At 37.8% G+C, this 19,195-nt stretch overlaps 1 protein-coding gene across 6 annotated transcripts in view; it reads left to right on the forward strand.

Annotated features, from left to right (window-relative positions):
- The window catches only part of LOC133555074 (neuron navigator 1-like), a 190,775-nt gene that overhangs the window by 136,072 nt on the left and 35,508 nt on the right, over positions 1-19,195 (forward strand). For all 6 annotated transcript variants that reach the window (XM_061904528.1, XM_061904529.1, XM_061904530.1 and 3 more), the window contains one exon: positions 10,486-10,624. In XM_061904528.1, the coding sequence (XP_061760512.1) occupies positions 10,486-10,624 (139 nt within the window). The remainder of the gene's footprint in view (positions 1-10,485; positions 10,625-19,195) is intronic.

Here is a 19,195-nt window from a genome sequence, read left to right on the forward strand (position 1 = left end):
TATTCTTTTTCCTCCAAACATGACGAGTTGAGTTTGTACCAAAATGGATACATGGATGATACAGCAGAGGATTGGGAGAATGTCATGTGGTCAGATGAAACCAAAATATAACTTTTTGGTATAAACTCAACTCGTCGTGTTTGGAGGAATAAGAATACTGAGTTGCATCCCAAGAACACCACACCTACTGTGAAGCATGGGGGTGGACACATCATGCTTTCGGGCTGTTTTTCTGCTAAGGGGACAGGACGATTGATCCGTGTTAAGGAAAGAATGAATGGGGCCATGTATCGTGAGATTTTGAGCCAAAACCTCCTTCCATCAGTGAGAGCTTTAAATTGTTGACTAAATACATATTTTGCACCATAATTTACAAATAAATTATTTAAAATTTCTACAATGTGAATTCCTGGATTTTTTTTTACATTCCGTCTCTCACAGTTGAAGTGTACCTATGATGAACATTACAGACCTCTGTCATCATTTTAAGTGGGAGAACTAAATACTTTTTTGCCCCACTGTAAATGTAAATATTGTGAGTCATTTGGTGTCTTGATCCAAAAAGCATCCAAGTTGTGATGGCGAATGAGTTTAATTTCAACCCAATATCTCTTTATTATAGCTTTGGATATTTACTGCAGCAATCATTGAACCAGCACAGATATTCTGCTGGCTCGTGCAAGTGCAGCCATTATTTTTCAGCATCCTAACCCAGACAAACATGTGAGTTCAACAAAAGTGGTACATTTTCTGACACAAAGGTGTTCAGCATTGATGGCCCCCTAACAGCCTGTTATGTGCTCAATTAGTGCGGCTGAATAAATAATGTAGTCCCCACATGTTGACAATGTGCAGTAAACAATAATGGTTCAAATGGTTCTATCTGGAGTCGTCCCCATTATGAACCTAGCAGCAGTTTAAGGCCATTTGGGACTAATAAGCACACCTCTTAATGGCCGTGGTCGACATTTTAATGTCGTAATTAATCCGTACAAGCAGTGTCATTAATCTCGTTTTTGCAATATCGTATAGCTTTGGGATCTTCCAGTGTTGTAAGGGAAGTGACGTTAGGGGAATCATAACTTTTTATTTTCAATTAAATGGCCTGTCCTCCAGTGTGAGACAATAACCTCACCCTGGGTGTTGGGTGATGATATGAATTCACACTGGTTATATTTTAATTAATAGGTTTACAAGACACAGGGATATTGGTGGAAGAAATATTACAGGAGACTGATCTTCTGCAAGCTGATAAAGTTGTCCTCTAGAGCACTTCTCTTCCCACTCTCCCTTTTATGCTTGCATTTTAAATATTCTCTTCTCTTCCCACACACCACTTCACATCACTTTTGCTATCCTTTTTTTTTTTAGTATGCTGGTGTTTGATCATCTTTTTATCTTGTCTTGTGCAGCCGTTGGAAGATGCTGGAGCTGCTGTAGGTTAGTCTTTATGGACTGATATAGAATAAAATACAAAGTACTTTATTGATCCCTGGGGGAATTTCAGTCCCATAGTTCGCTCACAATAAACAATAATAATGATAAATAACATACAACATATATTTTATATATATACAGTAATATATAATATATGAATAATATCAATATATTTTACATATATTCTACATTTAAGTGCAGTCAAGGAATATATACATTATACAGTCTGAAGGCTGTCGGTATGAAGGACCTCCTGTGGTGTTCCGTGTTACATTTTGGGAGTCTGAGCCATCCACTGAACGTGCTCATTCTCTCCGCAAGGTACGGTTTTAGTGGGTGGGAGGTGTTGTCCATAATGGCTAGGCGTTTTGCTAGACTTTTCCTCTCTGACACCACCGCCAGAGAGTCTAGCTCCACTCCCACCACGTTACTGGCCTTCTCTACCAACTTGTCCAGTCTGTATGTCTGTATGACATGATATCAACTGTTGGCTGGAAAATAAAATTAAATTTCAGTAGTTCACCCACTATAAGTTAAGGATGTTTATCTGTCCAGGATTTTGGAACTTGTGACTCTGAGAAGACTTATACAATGAAGTGGGATACAATTGTATATCTGCAGATCAAAGCCGAGGGCAACTTTTGTGCTCAGTGAGCAGTGTGGTTTGAATCGGTGTCTTATAAAGACTTATTTACAAGTCAGTACCTACTAACCACATTGTCTCGACACCGTGTTTGTTTGTTCACAGCAGTCTATTAAGGTTATCTGAAGTAGAGATGCGCGGTTTGCGGTCTCATCCGCGGAGTCCGCGGATAAACCGCGGGTCGGGCGGGCGAAATGCCGAAAAATTTGATTTTAAATAGATTCGGGTGGGTGGCGGTTGAACCTTTCAGAAATATTTGATATAAATGGTTCAGGGATCAGCAACCTTTACCACTCAAAGGGCCATTTTGACCCTTGTCGCAAAGTAAAGAAGACAACAGGAGCCGCAAACATTCTCGTGAATATCTGCTGGCGGTCACCCAGTTAACAAGAATTAAGGCGTGCTATGAAGCCATTGCCTTTGATGCCTTCTACAACATGTATAAACTGCATGCCAGTCCAGCAACATGTTATTTGTGGCTTCCGCAGACACACATACATGACTCAGAGGCATACTGGGTGACACAGAGTACACTGATGGTTGTGATATCAACAATTTTCACACTCTTACTAATATGCGCCACGCTGTGAAGCTACACCAAACAAGAATGACAAACACATTTCGGGAGAACATCCTCACAGTAACACAACATAAACGCAATACAACAAATACCCAGGATCCTTTGCATCCATGAGTATTCCTGACTATATTATACAACCCGCTATCACCAAACCTCGCCACCTCTGTGTGTTGGTAAGGTGGGTGGGGTTGGGGGTGTAAAATATATTTTACACCCTTCTATACTCTCTGAAACGGGTCAAATTAGATCTATGAGTGGTAAAGGCTGCCGACGCCTGATATATAAAAACAGACGGGTGGCGGGCGGTTGCGGTGTTGATAAAATGTTGGTTCGGGTGGATGGCAGGTGGATGACGACTTTAGTGATCCGGTTGCGGATGATATAATTGCCTATCCGCGCACCTCTTATCTGAAGGCATTACATTTTTGTAAATGTATTTGTGTCTACTGCTATAGAAAGTTGTTCCTGTTTGTGCATACATAGTAGCTTAGTGTTTGACTTTCACACTCAGCTAAATGACACCAGCAAAACTGGTGCTTTGTCTATTTGCTCTGAATAAACATGGCCTGTATCGCTTCATACATTTGGGAGTAGTATTGTTCTGATGGAGAAAACCAGCTACAGTACATGTCCCTCATATAGGTCCATTATATTCCTGCAGTGAGAGTGTCGGATGAGGAAAGTATATCACTTGCCTGTGTTGGGTAACCTGGAAAGAGGAGCTGAACTGTTTTGTGTGTTTTTAGGGGAGTAAATATTTCACTTGTCGAAAAAAAAAGTAGATTTTTAACGGTCCCAATGTAAATAAATGTGCATGGATAGGTTGATTGGCAACACTAAATTGGCCTTAGTGTGTGAATGTGAGTGTGAATGTTGTTTATCTGTGTTGGCCCTGTGATGAGGTGGCGACTTGTCCAGGGTGTAAGCGCCTTCCTCCCGATTGTAGCTGAGATAGGCGCCAGCGCCCCCCGCGACCCCGAAATGGAATAAGCGGTAGTAAATGGATGGATGGATGGAAAAAACTAAATATGAGCAACCTGAGATTAGGCACATGTTTCAATTGGACATTTACAAAAGATGCATGTTATTTTTTTTTATCCTTATTAAGCAACATGTATATTTACTCCAATCCAGCTGAGATAGGCTCCAGCGACCCCGAATGGGACAAGCGGTAGAAATGGATGGATGGATATATGCAACTTTCTAAAGTCTTCCTGTGCTGCGCTACTTTAAATGCTCTATATAAGAACACAGTGTTGTTGTTGTTTTTTATTAAAGTGCCAAAGCCAAATACTGGCCTACAGAAGTGTAATAATTAATCAAAATATCGATTTATGTTCCTGAGATTCAACTACATCGATCTGTGCTCAGCAAGTTATCGTTCCATCGGTATCAATACAAAATCGATTTAAAAGGAAATCGCTCGATTTTATCGATACTGCCCGTCTGTGGCGACATCGCCATCAGTTGCAGAACAAGAATGGCGAATAGCTACTGTAAATGAGAAAGGTCACAACTAATGCAAATACAACAGGACAAGGTCATGAAATACAACACAACTTCCAGCAACTTTTAGGTTATATTTAAATTTTTTTAAGGGGCGCCGGAAGCTGGCAGACCCGTCTGCGATCCTGTTCTGTCTCCCTGTAATGTTTGTCTTATCTTTAATGGGATTGTGCTGAAAACCTTAATTTCCCCTCTGGGATTAACAAAGTATTTCTGATTCTGATTGTGTACAGCATGTTTGCAAAAGCCACTACAAATACAAGTGCCACATCACAATAACACAAAGACGCAACACAACTTTAAGCCACAAAGGACAGGACGGAAGTGACAGCGGAGCAAGTTACATCGATGGGCCCACTTCCTAAACATAGTATATTAGTTTTTATTTTTTTTAAATGTAAAAAGTTGTTTATCACTTAAAAAGTTGTCACAATTCACTTAATTTTCCATCTTCGTTCATTAAACTGTTTTCAACTTTCCGTCTTAGGAAGTCGATGAGTTGCCCAAACTTGTTTGCCGTCACTTCCCTTCCGTCTTCGCATTGTCGTTCTTGTGTTATGTGATTTTATGTTATGTTATTGTATTGTGGCGTTTGTTGAGATTTTTCTGTCTGCTATCGCAGCTATTAAAATGAGAGTTGTAAGAAGTCCAACCACTGCTCATTTAACCTGCAGAGATTTGGTTGGGTTTAATTTTATATGCTAATTTATTTTGTATCTGTGTTAGTTCTATATGAAAAAAAACTCCAATTAAAGTAGCAGGTAAGTCTACTGTTAATTCAACCTGAAGAGAAGTTGGTAGCACTTTATTTTTTGTATTAATATTGTACTATTTTATGTTGAAAAACAAAAGCAGAAGTAGCAGGTAAATATACTATTAAAATGTTGGTTAATGTACTTTTATTGAACATTTCTTCAATGTTAAAAGTGAGAGCAGAAAAGGTTTTCTTTCTTTAATTTAACCTAAAGTGATTTTTATTTAGTATTTATTTTTTAATTAAAATATGATGTGAATGCATTGGCTATTAATTGATGTTTACTGGCTTGTTAGTAGCCATCATTGATTTGTACGTGATTACCTAACAAGAAATAACAGGAATATAGGAAACTTCTCTTGCTGTGTCCAGTATTCAGCTTTTATCAAACAGTCGTAATGCTTGATTTTTTTATTTTTTTTTAGCCAAAAAGTTACTGAATCGATTTCAACTCACTAAATAATTTTCTAAAAAAAAAATTGTATCAGCAGCCACAAATTCTGAATGGAATGGAATCGTTGTTAAAAGTACTCGTTACACTCCTACTAGCCTGCCATGCATTTTGTTGGTGTTTTGTTGTGCAGTGTTTTTACAAGGTTGTTGTCGCATGAAGGCTTGTATTTACTACAAACACTGAACTAAGGCTGGGCGATATATCGATATACGCCATATATCGTGGGTTTGTCTCTGTGTGATATAGAAAATTACTATATCGTAATATATCGTATACATTCTCACGCAGTTGCTGTTAGCTGCGGGTACTACACTACAGACTCTTCCCACTCCTTCTTGTGTGTCTTTCTCACAGAGTTTAAGCGCACCTTCTTACATACGTCACATAAGGTCACGTCATACGTCACATACGTATACGCCCTCGCAGGGCAGAGAGGTAGCAGCATGGGTAACGTTAGCTGTGATGCTAGTGGAGCCGTGCAAGTGGTAATACGAGAGAAAGAAGATGGTAACAAATGAAGGAAGAATTAATTCCCCAAAAAAACAGCACGGGGTCCATCGTCTGCCGGTGGTTCGGCTTCAAGCGGGAATATGTCGAATAGACAACTTTAATTTGTCATGTGTGGGGCACAAGCGTTGCTACCAAAAGTAGCAATACTGCTAATATGTAGCATCATTTGAAAAGTCATCTGCTAACAACTGTTTAGTAAATACAGTTTTGGTCAATTGACTTAGTTGTGATTTCCTTCTCTGCATGAAAGTTTAAAAGTAGCATATATTAATGCAGTATGAACAACAATGTTTTAATGTAGACACATAGAATTATCATACAGCTGTGATTATATATATCAAGTGTTAATTCAAGGCTAAGGCAAAATATTGAGATATATATCATGTATGGCGATATGGCTTAAAAATATCGAGATATTAAAAAAAGGCCATATCGCCCAGCCCAAAACTGAATTGAACTGAAATGCCAATAAGATAATGGTAACACTTAGGGCTGTGGATCTTTGGGTGTCCCACGACTCGATTCAATATCGATTCTTGGGGTCACGATTCGATAATATATCGATTTTTTTCGATTCGATTCGATTCAAAAACGATATTTTTCCGATTCAAAACAATTCTGTATTCATTCAATACATAGGATTTCAGCAGGATCTACCCCAATCTGCTGACATGCTAGCAGAATAGCATGTCAAACTTTTATAATTGTAAAGGACAAGTGTTATCAACTGATTGCAATAATGTAAATTTGTTTGAACAATTAAACGAACCAAAAATATGACTTATTTTATCTTTGTGAAAATATTGGACACATTGTGTTGTGAAGCTTATGCGATGCGATGCAAGTGTAAGCCACTGTGACACTATTGTTATTTTTTATTATTTTTATAAAGGTCTAATGATAATGTCAGTGAGGGATTTTTAATCACTGCTATGCTGAAATTATATCTAATATTAATACTGTTGTTGATAATATTCATTTTTGTTTCATTACTTTTGGTTTGTTCTGTGTCGTGTTTGTGTCTCCTCTCAATTGCTCTGTTTATTGCAGTTCTGAGTGTTGCTGGGTCAGGTTTGGTTTTGGAATTGGATTGTTATGATATTGCTGTGTAGTGGTTTGTTGGATTGATTAAAACAAATAAAAATAGATTTTTTTAAAAATGAGAATCGATTCTGAATCGCACAACGTAAACTATTCGTATTTGAATCGATTTTTTCCCACACCCCTAGTAACACTGAACATACATCACGGCTTATTGTTACAATACCGTGCACAATTCCCCCTAATGTGCTGAAAGCTGCTCAGGCGGGGCATTAAGGTGGTCTAATCATCTAGTTGTAATCAGTTAGTAGTGCAATGTAAGATCAAAGCACAATTCAGCATATACACTAACAGTGAGTCAGCGATGTATCTCTCATTAATGCTCTTACAACATATTGGAAATGCGAGATGCGAACTATTGTCTGTTCTTTTCGTATTGAAGATAGTCACGGGCTAGACAGGACAGGCCCTGGCTCTCTACCCCCCAACGGCTGTCGTCAAGTCCCCCAGGCTACAGGGTGACCCATTCAAGCACCCAACCGGAAGGACCTCCGCTCCCCTCCATCCTCCCCGAACTACAGTATAGATATGACCTCAATAGGGCACCCCCTCTCTTTACAATATAAGAGCAGTCTGACCTAATGATCCAACGAAAGGCACATCCTAACCTCTCACTTCTGCAACGTGACCCACTGTATTTATATAAAGCATACAGAGATCCCCACGTTTTGTTTAAATTGAGATTTGACCAGTCAACATGTTAATGCAAAATATATATTTTACTTGGTTTGAGAGAGGACAGTTGTTGCAAAGATACACCTGCTGCCTGTAATTGTGGGTTCCTTTAATGTGTATACTCAGTGCCCGTGTATATATTCTTTAGGGCCATTTTTGTGCGCGTGGGCTGAGATTATTTTGAGAGCGTCTGCCGTACAAGCAGGAGGAAAGTGCGTCTTTGTATGTAGAGCAGTAAGCAACAATGTCTTTGAATTTTTCATCAAAAAGACGAATATGGAAGGCATTGAGCCAAATAAGGCGAGTGATGTTGTAACAAGAGCTTGTGTAGCTTTGATTCAGCCTGCTTGATAAAATACTCAGAGATGATACTTCAACAACTTCAACTTATGTTCCATCCATCCATCCATTTTCTACCGCTTATTCCCTTTTGGGGTCGCGGGGGGCGCTGGCGCCTATCTTAGTTACAATCGGGCGGAAGGCGGGGTACACCCTGGACAAGTCGCCACCTCAACGCAGGGCCAACACAGATAGACAGACAACATTCACACTCACGTTCACACACTAGGGCCAATTTAGTGTTGCCAATCAACCTATCCCCAGGTGCAAGTCTTTGGAGGTGGGAGGAAGCCGGAGTACCCGGAGGGAACCCACGCATTCACGGGGAGAACATGCAAACTCCACACAGAAAGATCCCGAGCCTGGATTTGAACCCAGGACTGCAGGACCTTCGCATTGTGAGGCAGATGCACTAACCCCTCTGCCACCTTCGAAGCCCTGAACTTATGTTGTTATCTATGAAATCAATGAGTGAACAAAAAGTATGCGATTAGAAATTTAATTGCACCAAAAAGTAGGTTTTATTATGATCCATCCATCCATCCATTTTCTACCGCTTATTCCTGATGTTGAATAAATTCTGGATACAATGTAGGAAGATTCTACAAGCAGAAAACGTAATACATTTCATTTCAAGCAACTTTGTACATTTGTATTACCACAACTCTTAAAAGTGTGTGCATATCTGCTTGTGGGGTGAGTCAGTGGAATTAATTGGACGAGGAAACCAAACAAAGCAGTAACATAATTTAAATTAAGAAGATATTTAAAAAAAATTGTGTTCAAATGTACAACAAAGAGGAGGAATCATAAAATATCTTAATGGTGTAATGCAGGGGTCCCCAACCTTTTTGAAACCAAGAGCTACTTCTTGGGTACTGATTAATGCGAAGGGCTACCAGTTTGATACACACTTAAATAAACTGCCAGAAATAGCCAATTTGCTTAATTTACCTAAAGTAAATAAATCTATATATGTATATAAAAAAATGAGTATTTCTGTCTGTCATTCCGTCATACATTTTTTTTCCTTTTACGGAAGGTTTTTTGTAGAAATTCAAAGATGAAAAAAACACTTTTAAAAAAACGGTTTAAAATAGGAAAAACACGAAAAAAAATGAAAATTAAATTTTTAAACATAGTTTATCTTCAATTTCGACTCTTTAAAATTCTAAATTCAACCGAAAAAAATGGAGAAAAACTAGCTAATTCGAATCTTTTTGAAAAAATTAAAAGAAGAATTTATGGAACATCATTAGTAATTTTTTCTCATTAAGATTAATTTTAGAATTTTGATTACATGTTTTAAATAGGTTAAAATCCAATCTGCGCTTTGTTAAAATACATAACAAATTGGACCAAGCTATATTTGTAACAAACAAAAATAATTATTTCTTCTAGATTTTCCAGAACAAACATTTTAAAAGAAATCCAAAAGACTTTGAAATAAGATTTACATTTGATTCTACAGAATTTCTAGATTTGCCAGAATATTTTGGGGGGGAATTTTAATCATAATAAGTTTGAAGAACTATTTCACAAATATTCTTCGTCGAAAAAACAGAAGCTAAAATTAAGAATTAAATCAAAATGTATTTATTATTCTTTACAATAACAAAATACTGGAACATTGATTTAAATTGTCAGTAAAGAAGAGGAAGGAATTTAAAAGGTAAAAAGGTATATGTGTTAAAAAATCCCAAAATCATTTTGATTTCACTATTATTGTCTTTCTGAAAATTATAAGAAGCAAAGTAAAATAATACATTAATTTATTCAAACAAGTGAAAACAAAGTCTTTAAAATATTTTCTTGGATTTTCAAATTCTATTTGAGTTTTGTCTCTCTTAGAATTAAAAATGTCGAGCAAAGCGAGACCTGCTTGATAGTAAATAAATACAATTTAAAAAATAGAGGCAGCTCACTGGTAAGTGCTGCTGTTTGAGTTATTTTTAGAACAGGCCAGCGGGCTACTCATCTGGTCCTTACGGGCTACCTGGTGCCCGCGGGCACCGCGTTGGTGACCCCTGGTGTAATGTATTTATGCAAACTACATTTGATGAAATGATGAGCGGGTTTATTATTGTGAGTACGTGTGAGTGTAATTAAATATGATATGGATCCTGTTAATATACTTAATAATGTCAAGTGTGAGGTGATTTTGTATTGTATTGCTGATTCAGAGTAAGATTAGGGACAATATAATATTTGCTTCTCCTTTTCGGACACACAGCTTATTTATTTTAAAATTTGTTAATATTACTATTGTTGTTGTTTTTTTAAGATGAAGATAATGTATTCGGATTTTTTTTTATTGTGTATACAGTTTTTTGTGTTCAAAATAAATTGGTGAACTGAACTGAATAAATTACAGCCAAAAAAACAAAAGCCATGTGACTGAAAACTGCCTTCCTGGCGTAGATACTAATCAATCACTCATTTCTTAGTGTCATCATCTGCATTTCTCTCTTATTTTTTTGTTGTAGCTGGGACGAGAGCAGCTCCATCAGCAGCGGCCTCAGTGACGGCTCTGACAACCTGAGCTCTGAAGAGTTCATCACGAGCCCCACCCTCAACTCGCTTCCTTCCACTCCCGTCGGCTCTCGCAGGAATTCAGCCATTGTGGTAAGCAGCATGCTCACACAACATACAGTATACGGATGCAAATGTGTACAAATTAATGCGACATACTCTACGCGTGCATACTGGATATCATTTTTCTAATACACGGGCAGCAGGTTGTAGACCACAGAGACAATGCCTCATTAGGTATTCTGTATGTGCACACACCCATATTATTATTCTTGGTGATAAAGTGCACCATACAGCATATCTAGGAAAGCTGGCTTTTTCCTTAAATATTTTTGTCGGCCAGATTAGTATTAAGTTTAATAGTATTGCATTCTATGATGTTTAGAAGCTGCTCATGGCACACTTTAATTGTGATATTTGCCCAGATAAACAATGATTTGTACATGCAGAGCACATTGATATGCTCAGGTTTGATTCACACTGTCCTAATTTAACAGTATCTAAGAATATACTCTAACTCAGTGGTTCTCAAACGGGGGTTCACGTACCCCTGGGGGTACTTAAAGGTATGCCAAGGGGTAGGTGAGATTTTTTAAAAATATTCTAAAAAATAGCAACAATTCAAAAATCCTTTATAAATATATTCATTGAATAATACTTCAACAAAATATGAATGTGAGTTCATAAACTGTGAAAAGAAATGCAATATTCAGTGTTGACAGATAGATTTTTTTGTGGACATGTTCCATAAATATTGATGTTAAAGATTTTATTTTTTGTGAAATGTTTATATTTAAGTTGATGAATCCAGATGGATCTTTATTACAATCCCCAAAGAGGGCACTTTAAGTTGATGATTACTTCAATGTGTAGAAATCTTTATTTATAATTGAATCACTTGTTTTTTTTTCAACAAGTTTTTTGTTTTTTTTATATCCAACCATCCATTTCTACCGCTTATTCCCTTCTGGGTCGCGGGGGGCGCTGGTGCCTATCTCAGCTACAATTGGGCGGAAGGCGGCCACCTCATCGCAGTGTTTTTATATCTTTTATTTCCAAATAGTTCAAGAAGGACCACTACAAATGAGCAATATTTTTGCACTGTTATATAATTTAATAAATCAGAAACTGATGACATAGTGCTGTATTTTACTTATCTCTTTTTTTTTTTCAACCAAAAATGCTTTGCTCTGATTAAGAGGTACTTGAATTAAAAACATGTTCACAGGGGGTACATCACTGAAAAAAGGTTGAGAACCACTGCTCTAACTATATAGGCATATCTATTGTTTTGGTCAGTGAGCATCCACTCTAGAGTGCACAACTTGCACTATGGATCTGATGGGACTTAAAGGCCTACTGAAATGAGATTTTCTTATTTAAACGGGGATAGTAGGTCCATTCTATGTGTCATACTTGATCATTTCGCGATATTGCTATATTTTTGCTGAAAGGATTTAGTAGAGAAAATCAACGATAAAGTTCGCCACTTTTGGTACTTCCTGAAAAAGCCTCGCCTTTACCGGAAGTCGCAGACGATGACGTCGCAAGTGTGGGGGCTCCTCACATATTCACATTGATTTTAATGGGAGCCTCCAACAAAAACAGTTATTCGGACCGAGAAAACGACAATTTCCCCATTAATTTGAGCAAGGATGAAAGATTTGTGTTTGAGGATATTGATAGCGACGGACTAGGAAAAAAAACAACCAAAAAAAAACGAGTTAAAAAAAAAAACGCGATAGCATTGAGAAGGATTCCGATGTCTTTAAACACATTTACTAGGATATTCTGGGAAATCCCTTATCTTTCTATTGTGTTGCTAGTGTTTTAGTGAGTTTAATATTACCTAATAGTCGGAGGGGTTTGTCCACGGGTGTCTTGACGCCATGTCTCACTGGTGTCGACGGCAGCTGTACGGACGACACAAGCTCAGCTGATATCCGGTAAGTGGCGACTTTTTAACCACAATTTTGTCACCGAAACCTGCTGGTTGACATTCGGTTGGGATTCATGTCTGCTTGACCGCGCTCTGATCCATAGTAAAGTTTCAGCTCCAGGAATTTTAAACAAGGAATCACCATGTGTTTGTGTGGCTAAAGGCTAAAACTTCCCAACTCCATCTTTCTACTGTGACTTCTCCAATATTAATTGAACAAATTGCAAAAGATTCAGCAACACAGATGTCCAAAGTACTGTGTAATTATGCCGTCAAAGCAGACGACTTTTACCTGTGTGTGTGCGTAGTGCTCATAAATCCTAAAAACGCGTGACGTCCTGCGTACACGTCATCATTACACGACGTTTTCAAGACGAAACTCCCGGGAAATTTAAAATTGTAATTTAATAAAATAAAAAAGCCGTTTTGTGCATGTGTTGCAATGTTAATATTCCATCATTGATGTATAAACTATCAGACTGCGTGGTGGGTAGTAGTGGGTTTCAGTAGGCTTTTAATGTGTCCTTTGGAATCCATCTGTAGCTGTATATTTCTGCTATTTGGGATATAGGTCACGCCTCCATAGTGTGGTTGATGTAAGAACTGCAGAGGGATTTAAAAGAGGATACAGTGAGCATTCGGAGAGCGGCAATTGGTGTAACCATAGCAACAGTACCGCAGTGATGCTGAGAGTATGGGTCTTTGTCTTGTCTGCTACATGAAGGACAGGTTTAGGACTCGCACACATGCACTGGGCCATCTGCAGTCCAGTGAGCCAGAAGCTTCGGGGCGTCTCTTTCCACGCCTTGTTGCTAGAGTCATGACAACCATTACCCCCTATGGCACCATTACCATGACAACCAACCATCACATCATCATTGTCTGTTTCATAAATACTGTATGTCTGCCTGTACTCTCAGCTCAGCTGATGCTTCTCTGGAGTGGTTCCTATTTGTTTCCACAGGCCATGTCTTTGTTTCTGTCTCTCGTTCTTAACCGTTAACTGAACGTATAGTCATCATCCATTATATTGGACAATATGTCCGACAGGATAAGCTGATGGAAAAAGAGAGGCGAATGAGAGAAAGTGGGACACAGGTGGAGGGAAATTAGTTAATGAAATTTGTAAAAATGACAGGGGTTCTATTGACATAGAAAAGGTAGGTTTGCTTATCTCTATGTGGAAATGTGTGTGCATTCTTCCTCAATATGGGGTCTGTTAGTTTTTAATAAAAAAAGAATCCGGCCTGAGTGCACGTGAGAGCTGCAATGTCCAACTGCTTGAACTGCCTCACAGCTTCGGATGCAGCATGTATCATTCCACACTGCAAATAAGGTTATATCTGCCATGTCAACACAGCTTACTGGTGGTCAAACTAGCCTTAAACTCAACAGTTCTACCATTTTTAATGTTATTCTAACTGCCGCTGGAGTTGTTAAACCAGCACTTCCAAGCTTCTGTCGTAACTGACACACGCTGCCTTTAGGCGCTGTAGTCGCCTGAGGTTGTTGTCCCAAGAACTGTTCAGGAGGATTCTCTGAGATGTTTATTGTGATTGGTTTGCGGTTTTTTGTCTGGCAGAACTTTTTATGTCAGACTTGCTCCAGTATCAACAGGCAGCTGTCCTCCCTGACTGTTGGGCTTTGTCTGACATACTTACAGTTTGAAGAGATAATGCTTAGAGTTGGGCTTTTTCTGGTCATAATAATGAGATACCAGATGCTTTTCAAAATAATGCACACATTTCTTACAGTACATACAGTCCACATTTACGGCCTAATCTATTAAAGATTTGCATGTATTAAAACTTGATAACACACATAAAGCTGATCTATTAAATTTGTGCATGGGGGTTTAACGTGAGCAGAATAAGGAGCACAATCCATTTAACATGTGTATATATACATATATATATATATATATATATATATATATATATATATATATATCCTCCCACTTCCAAACACACACATATATACATATATATATATATATATATATATATATATATATATATATATATATATATATATATATATATATATATATATATATATGTATATATATATGTATATATATATATATCCTCCCACTTCCAAAGACATGCCCCTGGGGATAGGTTCATTGGCAACACTAAATTGGCCCTAGTGTGTGAATGTTGTCTGTCTGTCTGTCTGTCTATCTGTGTTGGCCCTGCGATGAGGTGGCGACTTGTCCAGGATGTACCCCGCCTTCCGCACGATTGTAGCTGAGATAGGCACCAGTGCCCCCCGTGACCCAAAAGGGAATAAGCGGTAAAAAATGGATGGATATATATGTATATATATATATATATATATATATATATATATATATATATATACATCCATCCATTTTCTACCGCTTATTACCTTTCGGGGTCGCGGGGGGCGCTGGCGCCTATCTCAGCTACAATCGGGCGGAAGGCGGGGTACACCCTGGACAAGTCGCCACCTCATCGCAGGGCCAACACAGATAGACAGACAACATTCACACTCACATTCACACACTAGGGCCAATTTAGTGTTGCCAATCAACCTATCCCCAGGTGCATGTCTTTGGAGGTGGGAGGAAGCCGGAGTACCCGGAGGGAACCCACGCATTCACGGGGAGAACATGCAAACTCCACACAGAGAGATCCCGAGCCTGGATTTGAACCCAGGACTGCAGGACCTCCGTATTGTGAGGCAGACGCACTAACCCCTCTTCCACCGTGAAGCCCATATATATATATATATATATATATATATATATTTATGTATATATATATATTTATAAATATATATATATATATATATATATATATATATATATATATATATATATATATATATATATATATATATATATATATATATATATATATATATATATATTTATTTATTTATGTATATATATATGGGAGGGAATAAAATGCAGTTATAAATTCTTAGCACACGCAATGTGATCTATTATGAGTAAAATCAACTGCGAGGGCTATTTTGCGTCTTTATTTAACGCGTCTGAATAATATGTGCAAACTGGCAGTTACGCAGAAATGGCTGTGAGAAAGGAAGCGATTGAACTCCAACTCGGTTCAATGTATGCTTGTCAACATATTTGGACGGTCAAAAACTAAAATATTACACATTATGTCTATTCAGAAATATTATTTCATAACTGTATACCTGCTGGATTACTTACGTGGCTTATTAAAACATATTCATATTTTTTGGTGTTTATTTTTTTAAATTAAGTAGGTTTTTTACATAGAAGTGTATTATTAACATACAGTATGTCTCATGTGAGAAAACTTCTTGCAACATGCATTTTCTTGCGTCTGAACTCTGGACCTCTGACTCGAAGTTTGTCAGCTTCTCCCATGAGGGCAATTTCATCATGCTAAAACATTCAGAGAGAAAAAAGTGGTTTACAGGAGTGGTCCCCAACCACCGGGCCGCAGAAGAATTTTTTTTTCATTTTTAAAAAAAACAACTAAATAAATAAAAAAAATATATTTTTTTAATTATTATTATTTTTTTAAATCAACATAAAAAACACAATATACACTTGCAATTAGTGCACCAACCACAAAAACCTCCCTTTTTCATGACAAAAACGTCCCTTTTTCATGACAAAGAAAAAAAAAATGTAAGTATGAACAATGGCTTTCAGCCTCGACAAAAGACCATATTTTAATAAAAGTTTGTACACTTTGAAATCAATATGAATTGCTATACAGTTCTGTATATAAAATAAACATAGCAAGGGTGTGATGGATCAACTATGTCTTTATTAAAAAGCCAAAACAACAATAACTAGCTGGACTGTCCTCTTTTTCAATCACCCCGCTAACACGCACACACTGTCATTAGCCCTGTGGTGCATTCACAGTTTCAGATTTTGAGTTCAACACAGTCAAAGGATTTTAATTAAAATTTCCTGAAGTAAAAAAAATATTTAAATCGGACAGCCAGGTCACTCTAATGATTAGGAATAATAATTAAAATCCACTTTACCTTGTGGGTTACTCTTTTTGGCGCGCAGCAAAAGGGATGAGGAGAGGTAGGTGGAAGTGTCAACAACGCTGTGGATACTTCCTGAATCTTTCAAACCACACATCACTTTTTCATTGCTTTTTTTGGACTCATCAAATACCAAGACTAAAAAACACATGCAAATCACTGAAAGTAGCAGTGAGCACAGTTGCTGAAAGCAGCTCCATTAGCCCGTCCACAATGGCTGTGCTGTCGGGCACAAAATGGCTGTGCTGTGAGGCACACAATGGGTGGATGAAAGTACAGTTTCATACACCACAGCATATTTCTATTCGCCGTGTTTCTTTAAATTGAAAAGTTCTTACAATGAGGGTTTCGTAAGTCAGGGTTCACTGTATTTTGAAAATGCATCCACAGTAAAGTTGTGAGATATTTATAAAAAATATAATTTTGTTAAGGAAAGCAAATAGCCAATATAATATAATTTAAATTTCAAAGCAATTCTGAATACTTTCACAGTATTTTTGAAATTTTAGGTCATAGCATATTAAAGAGGCTGTTTGCATTATCTGCGATGAGGTGGCGACTTGTCCAGGGTTTACGCCGCCTTCGCCCGATTGTAGCTGACATAGACACCAGCGACCCCGAAGGGAATAAGCGGTAGAAAAATGGATGGATGGATGTTTGCAGTATTTACACTGATGCCGAGAGAGAGCTAACTTTCCAATGTATTTTGCGAAGTACATCCCTCTTTCTCACGGCTTCTCGTACGTATTTACGTACGTACATAACACATGCATGCACACTAGCTTCAGCTGTTGTTAGCTAAAAATAACAATTCGGATAGATTGTGTTAGCTATCATTGAATATATATATTTGTGCAGTCCTTTGAGACATTTGTGATTTGGGGCTATATAAATAAACATTGATTGATTGATTGATTATGTTAGATCCACTATGGACTGGACTGTCTCACTATTATGTTAGATCCACTATGGACTGGACTCTCATTATTATGTTGGACTCACTATAGACTGGACTCTCACACTATTATGTTAGATTCACTATGGACTGGACTCTCACACTATTATGTGAGATACACTATGGACTGGACTGTCTCACTATTAGGATAGATCCACTATGGACTGTACTCTCACTATTATGTTGGACTCACTATGGACTGGACTCACACTATTATGTTGGACTCACTATGGACTGGACTCACACTATTATGTTAGATCCACTATGGACTGGACTCTCACTATTATGTTGGACTCACTATGGACTGGACTTTCACTATTATGTTAGATCCACTATGGACTGGACTTTAACACTATTATGTTAGATCCACTCGACGTCCATTGCATCAGGTCTCCCCCAGGGGGGGGTTGCCCACATCTGTGGTCCTCTCCAAGGTTTCTCATAGTCATTCACATTGACATCCCACTGGTTTGTGAGTTTTTCTTTGCCCTTTTGTGAGCTCTGAACCGGGGATGTTGTTGTGGCTCGTGCAGCCCTTTGAGACATTTGTGATTTAGGGCTATATAAATAAACATTGATTGATTGATTGATATTCTACTATAACATAACTGCAAATTGTTTGTTGCTCATGCATGTGTGCACGTGCTCCCTGTGTAGGCGTGGCGACGAGACCTGGTGGGGGATCATTTAATTCGCAATTTCATTACATAAACTTAGTAATTGTGAAAAATATGGATACCTGTCAAACAAATGTGTTCTGTTAAACCCCTAATGGTAACATAATGGCTTTCTTGTTATATTTTTTACTTTAAAAATGTTTCTGTGATGAAGTTGCAAACAGCACCTTTAAATACATGAGCAAATATTGTTATACTCTAATTGTCTAGTGTCTTCTTAAACTGCGAAATTTGAGTGGGAATTTGAGTTCAACATTTATTATGTATTTAATTACAACTCTCGCATTAAAGCAAAACAAATTCTGTAATATTTTCAACCTTTTGATTTATTTGGGGGGGGCGGCTGTGGTGGCAGCGCTTGTGGTGGCAGCGCTTGTGGTGGCAGCGGCGGCGGCGATGACCAAGAAGAACGCGGAGTTGGAATATAATCACAACACTTTATGTACATATTTACATACAGATTTGAACAATTAGTTATTCACTTAAATATATTTATTGATTGTGGTTCTTACAAAAAATATATAATCTTATAAAATAAAAAAGCTAAAATGTCTCTTAAAGCCCACTCCAAAAATCTTGAACTTTAGACTGCCATCAGTTTTCCTACTGCCAGCAGACTTTGCACCCTTTGTTTTTTTACTTGCCCGACTTCTCAAATCTACTTGCCCCAATATTTTTACTTGTCCTGCCTAGGTTTTTTTCTAGCTGTGTAGTGCTCATGGCTTATATCTTACTAAAATCCTTCCCGTTGACTATTTACAACACTACACAGTATTTATTATTATTATTATTATTATTATTATCTATAATTACATTTAAATGGCATTGCGTACATGTAAAATTAAATGCGATTAAAGTTCAAGATGCCACCTCAGTAGAAGCATTTAAGTCTCACCTTAAAACTCATTAGTATACTCTAGCCTTTAAATAGACTCCCTTTTAAGACCAGTTGATCCGCCGTTTCTTTTCTTTTTCTCCTATGTCCCACTCTCCCTTGTGGAGGGGGTCCGGTCCGATCCGGTGGCCATGTACTGCTCGCCTGTGTATCAGCTGGGGACATCTCTGCGCTG

The sequence above is a fragment of the Nerophis ophidion genome, linkage group LG06 (assembly GCF_033978795.1).
Source record: "Nerophis ophidion isolate RoL-2023_Sa linkage group LG06, RoL_Noph_v1.0, whole genome shotgun sequence".
In the NCBI taxonomy this organism is placed as follows: domain Eukaryota; kingdom Metazoa; phylum Chordata; class Actinopteri; order Syngnathiformes; family Syngnathidae; genus Nerophis; species Nerophis ophidion.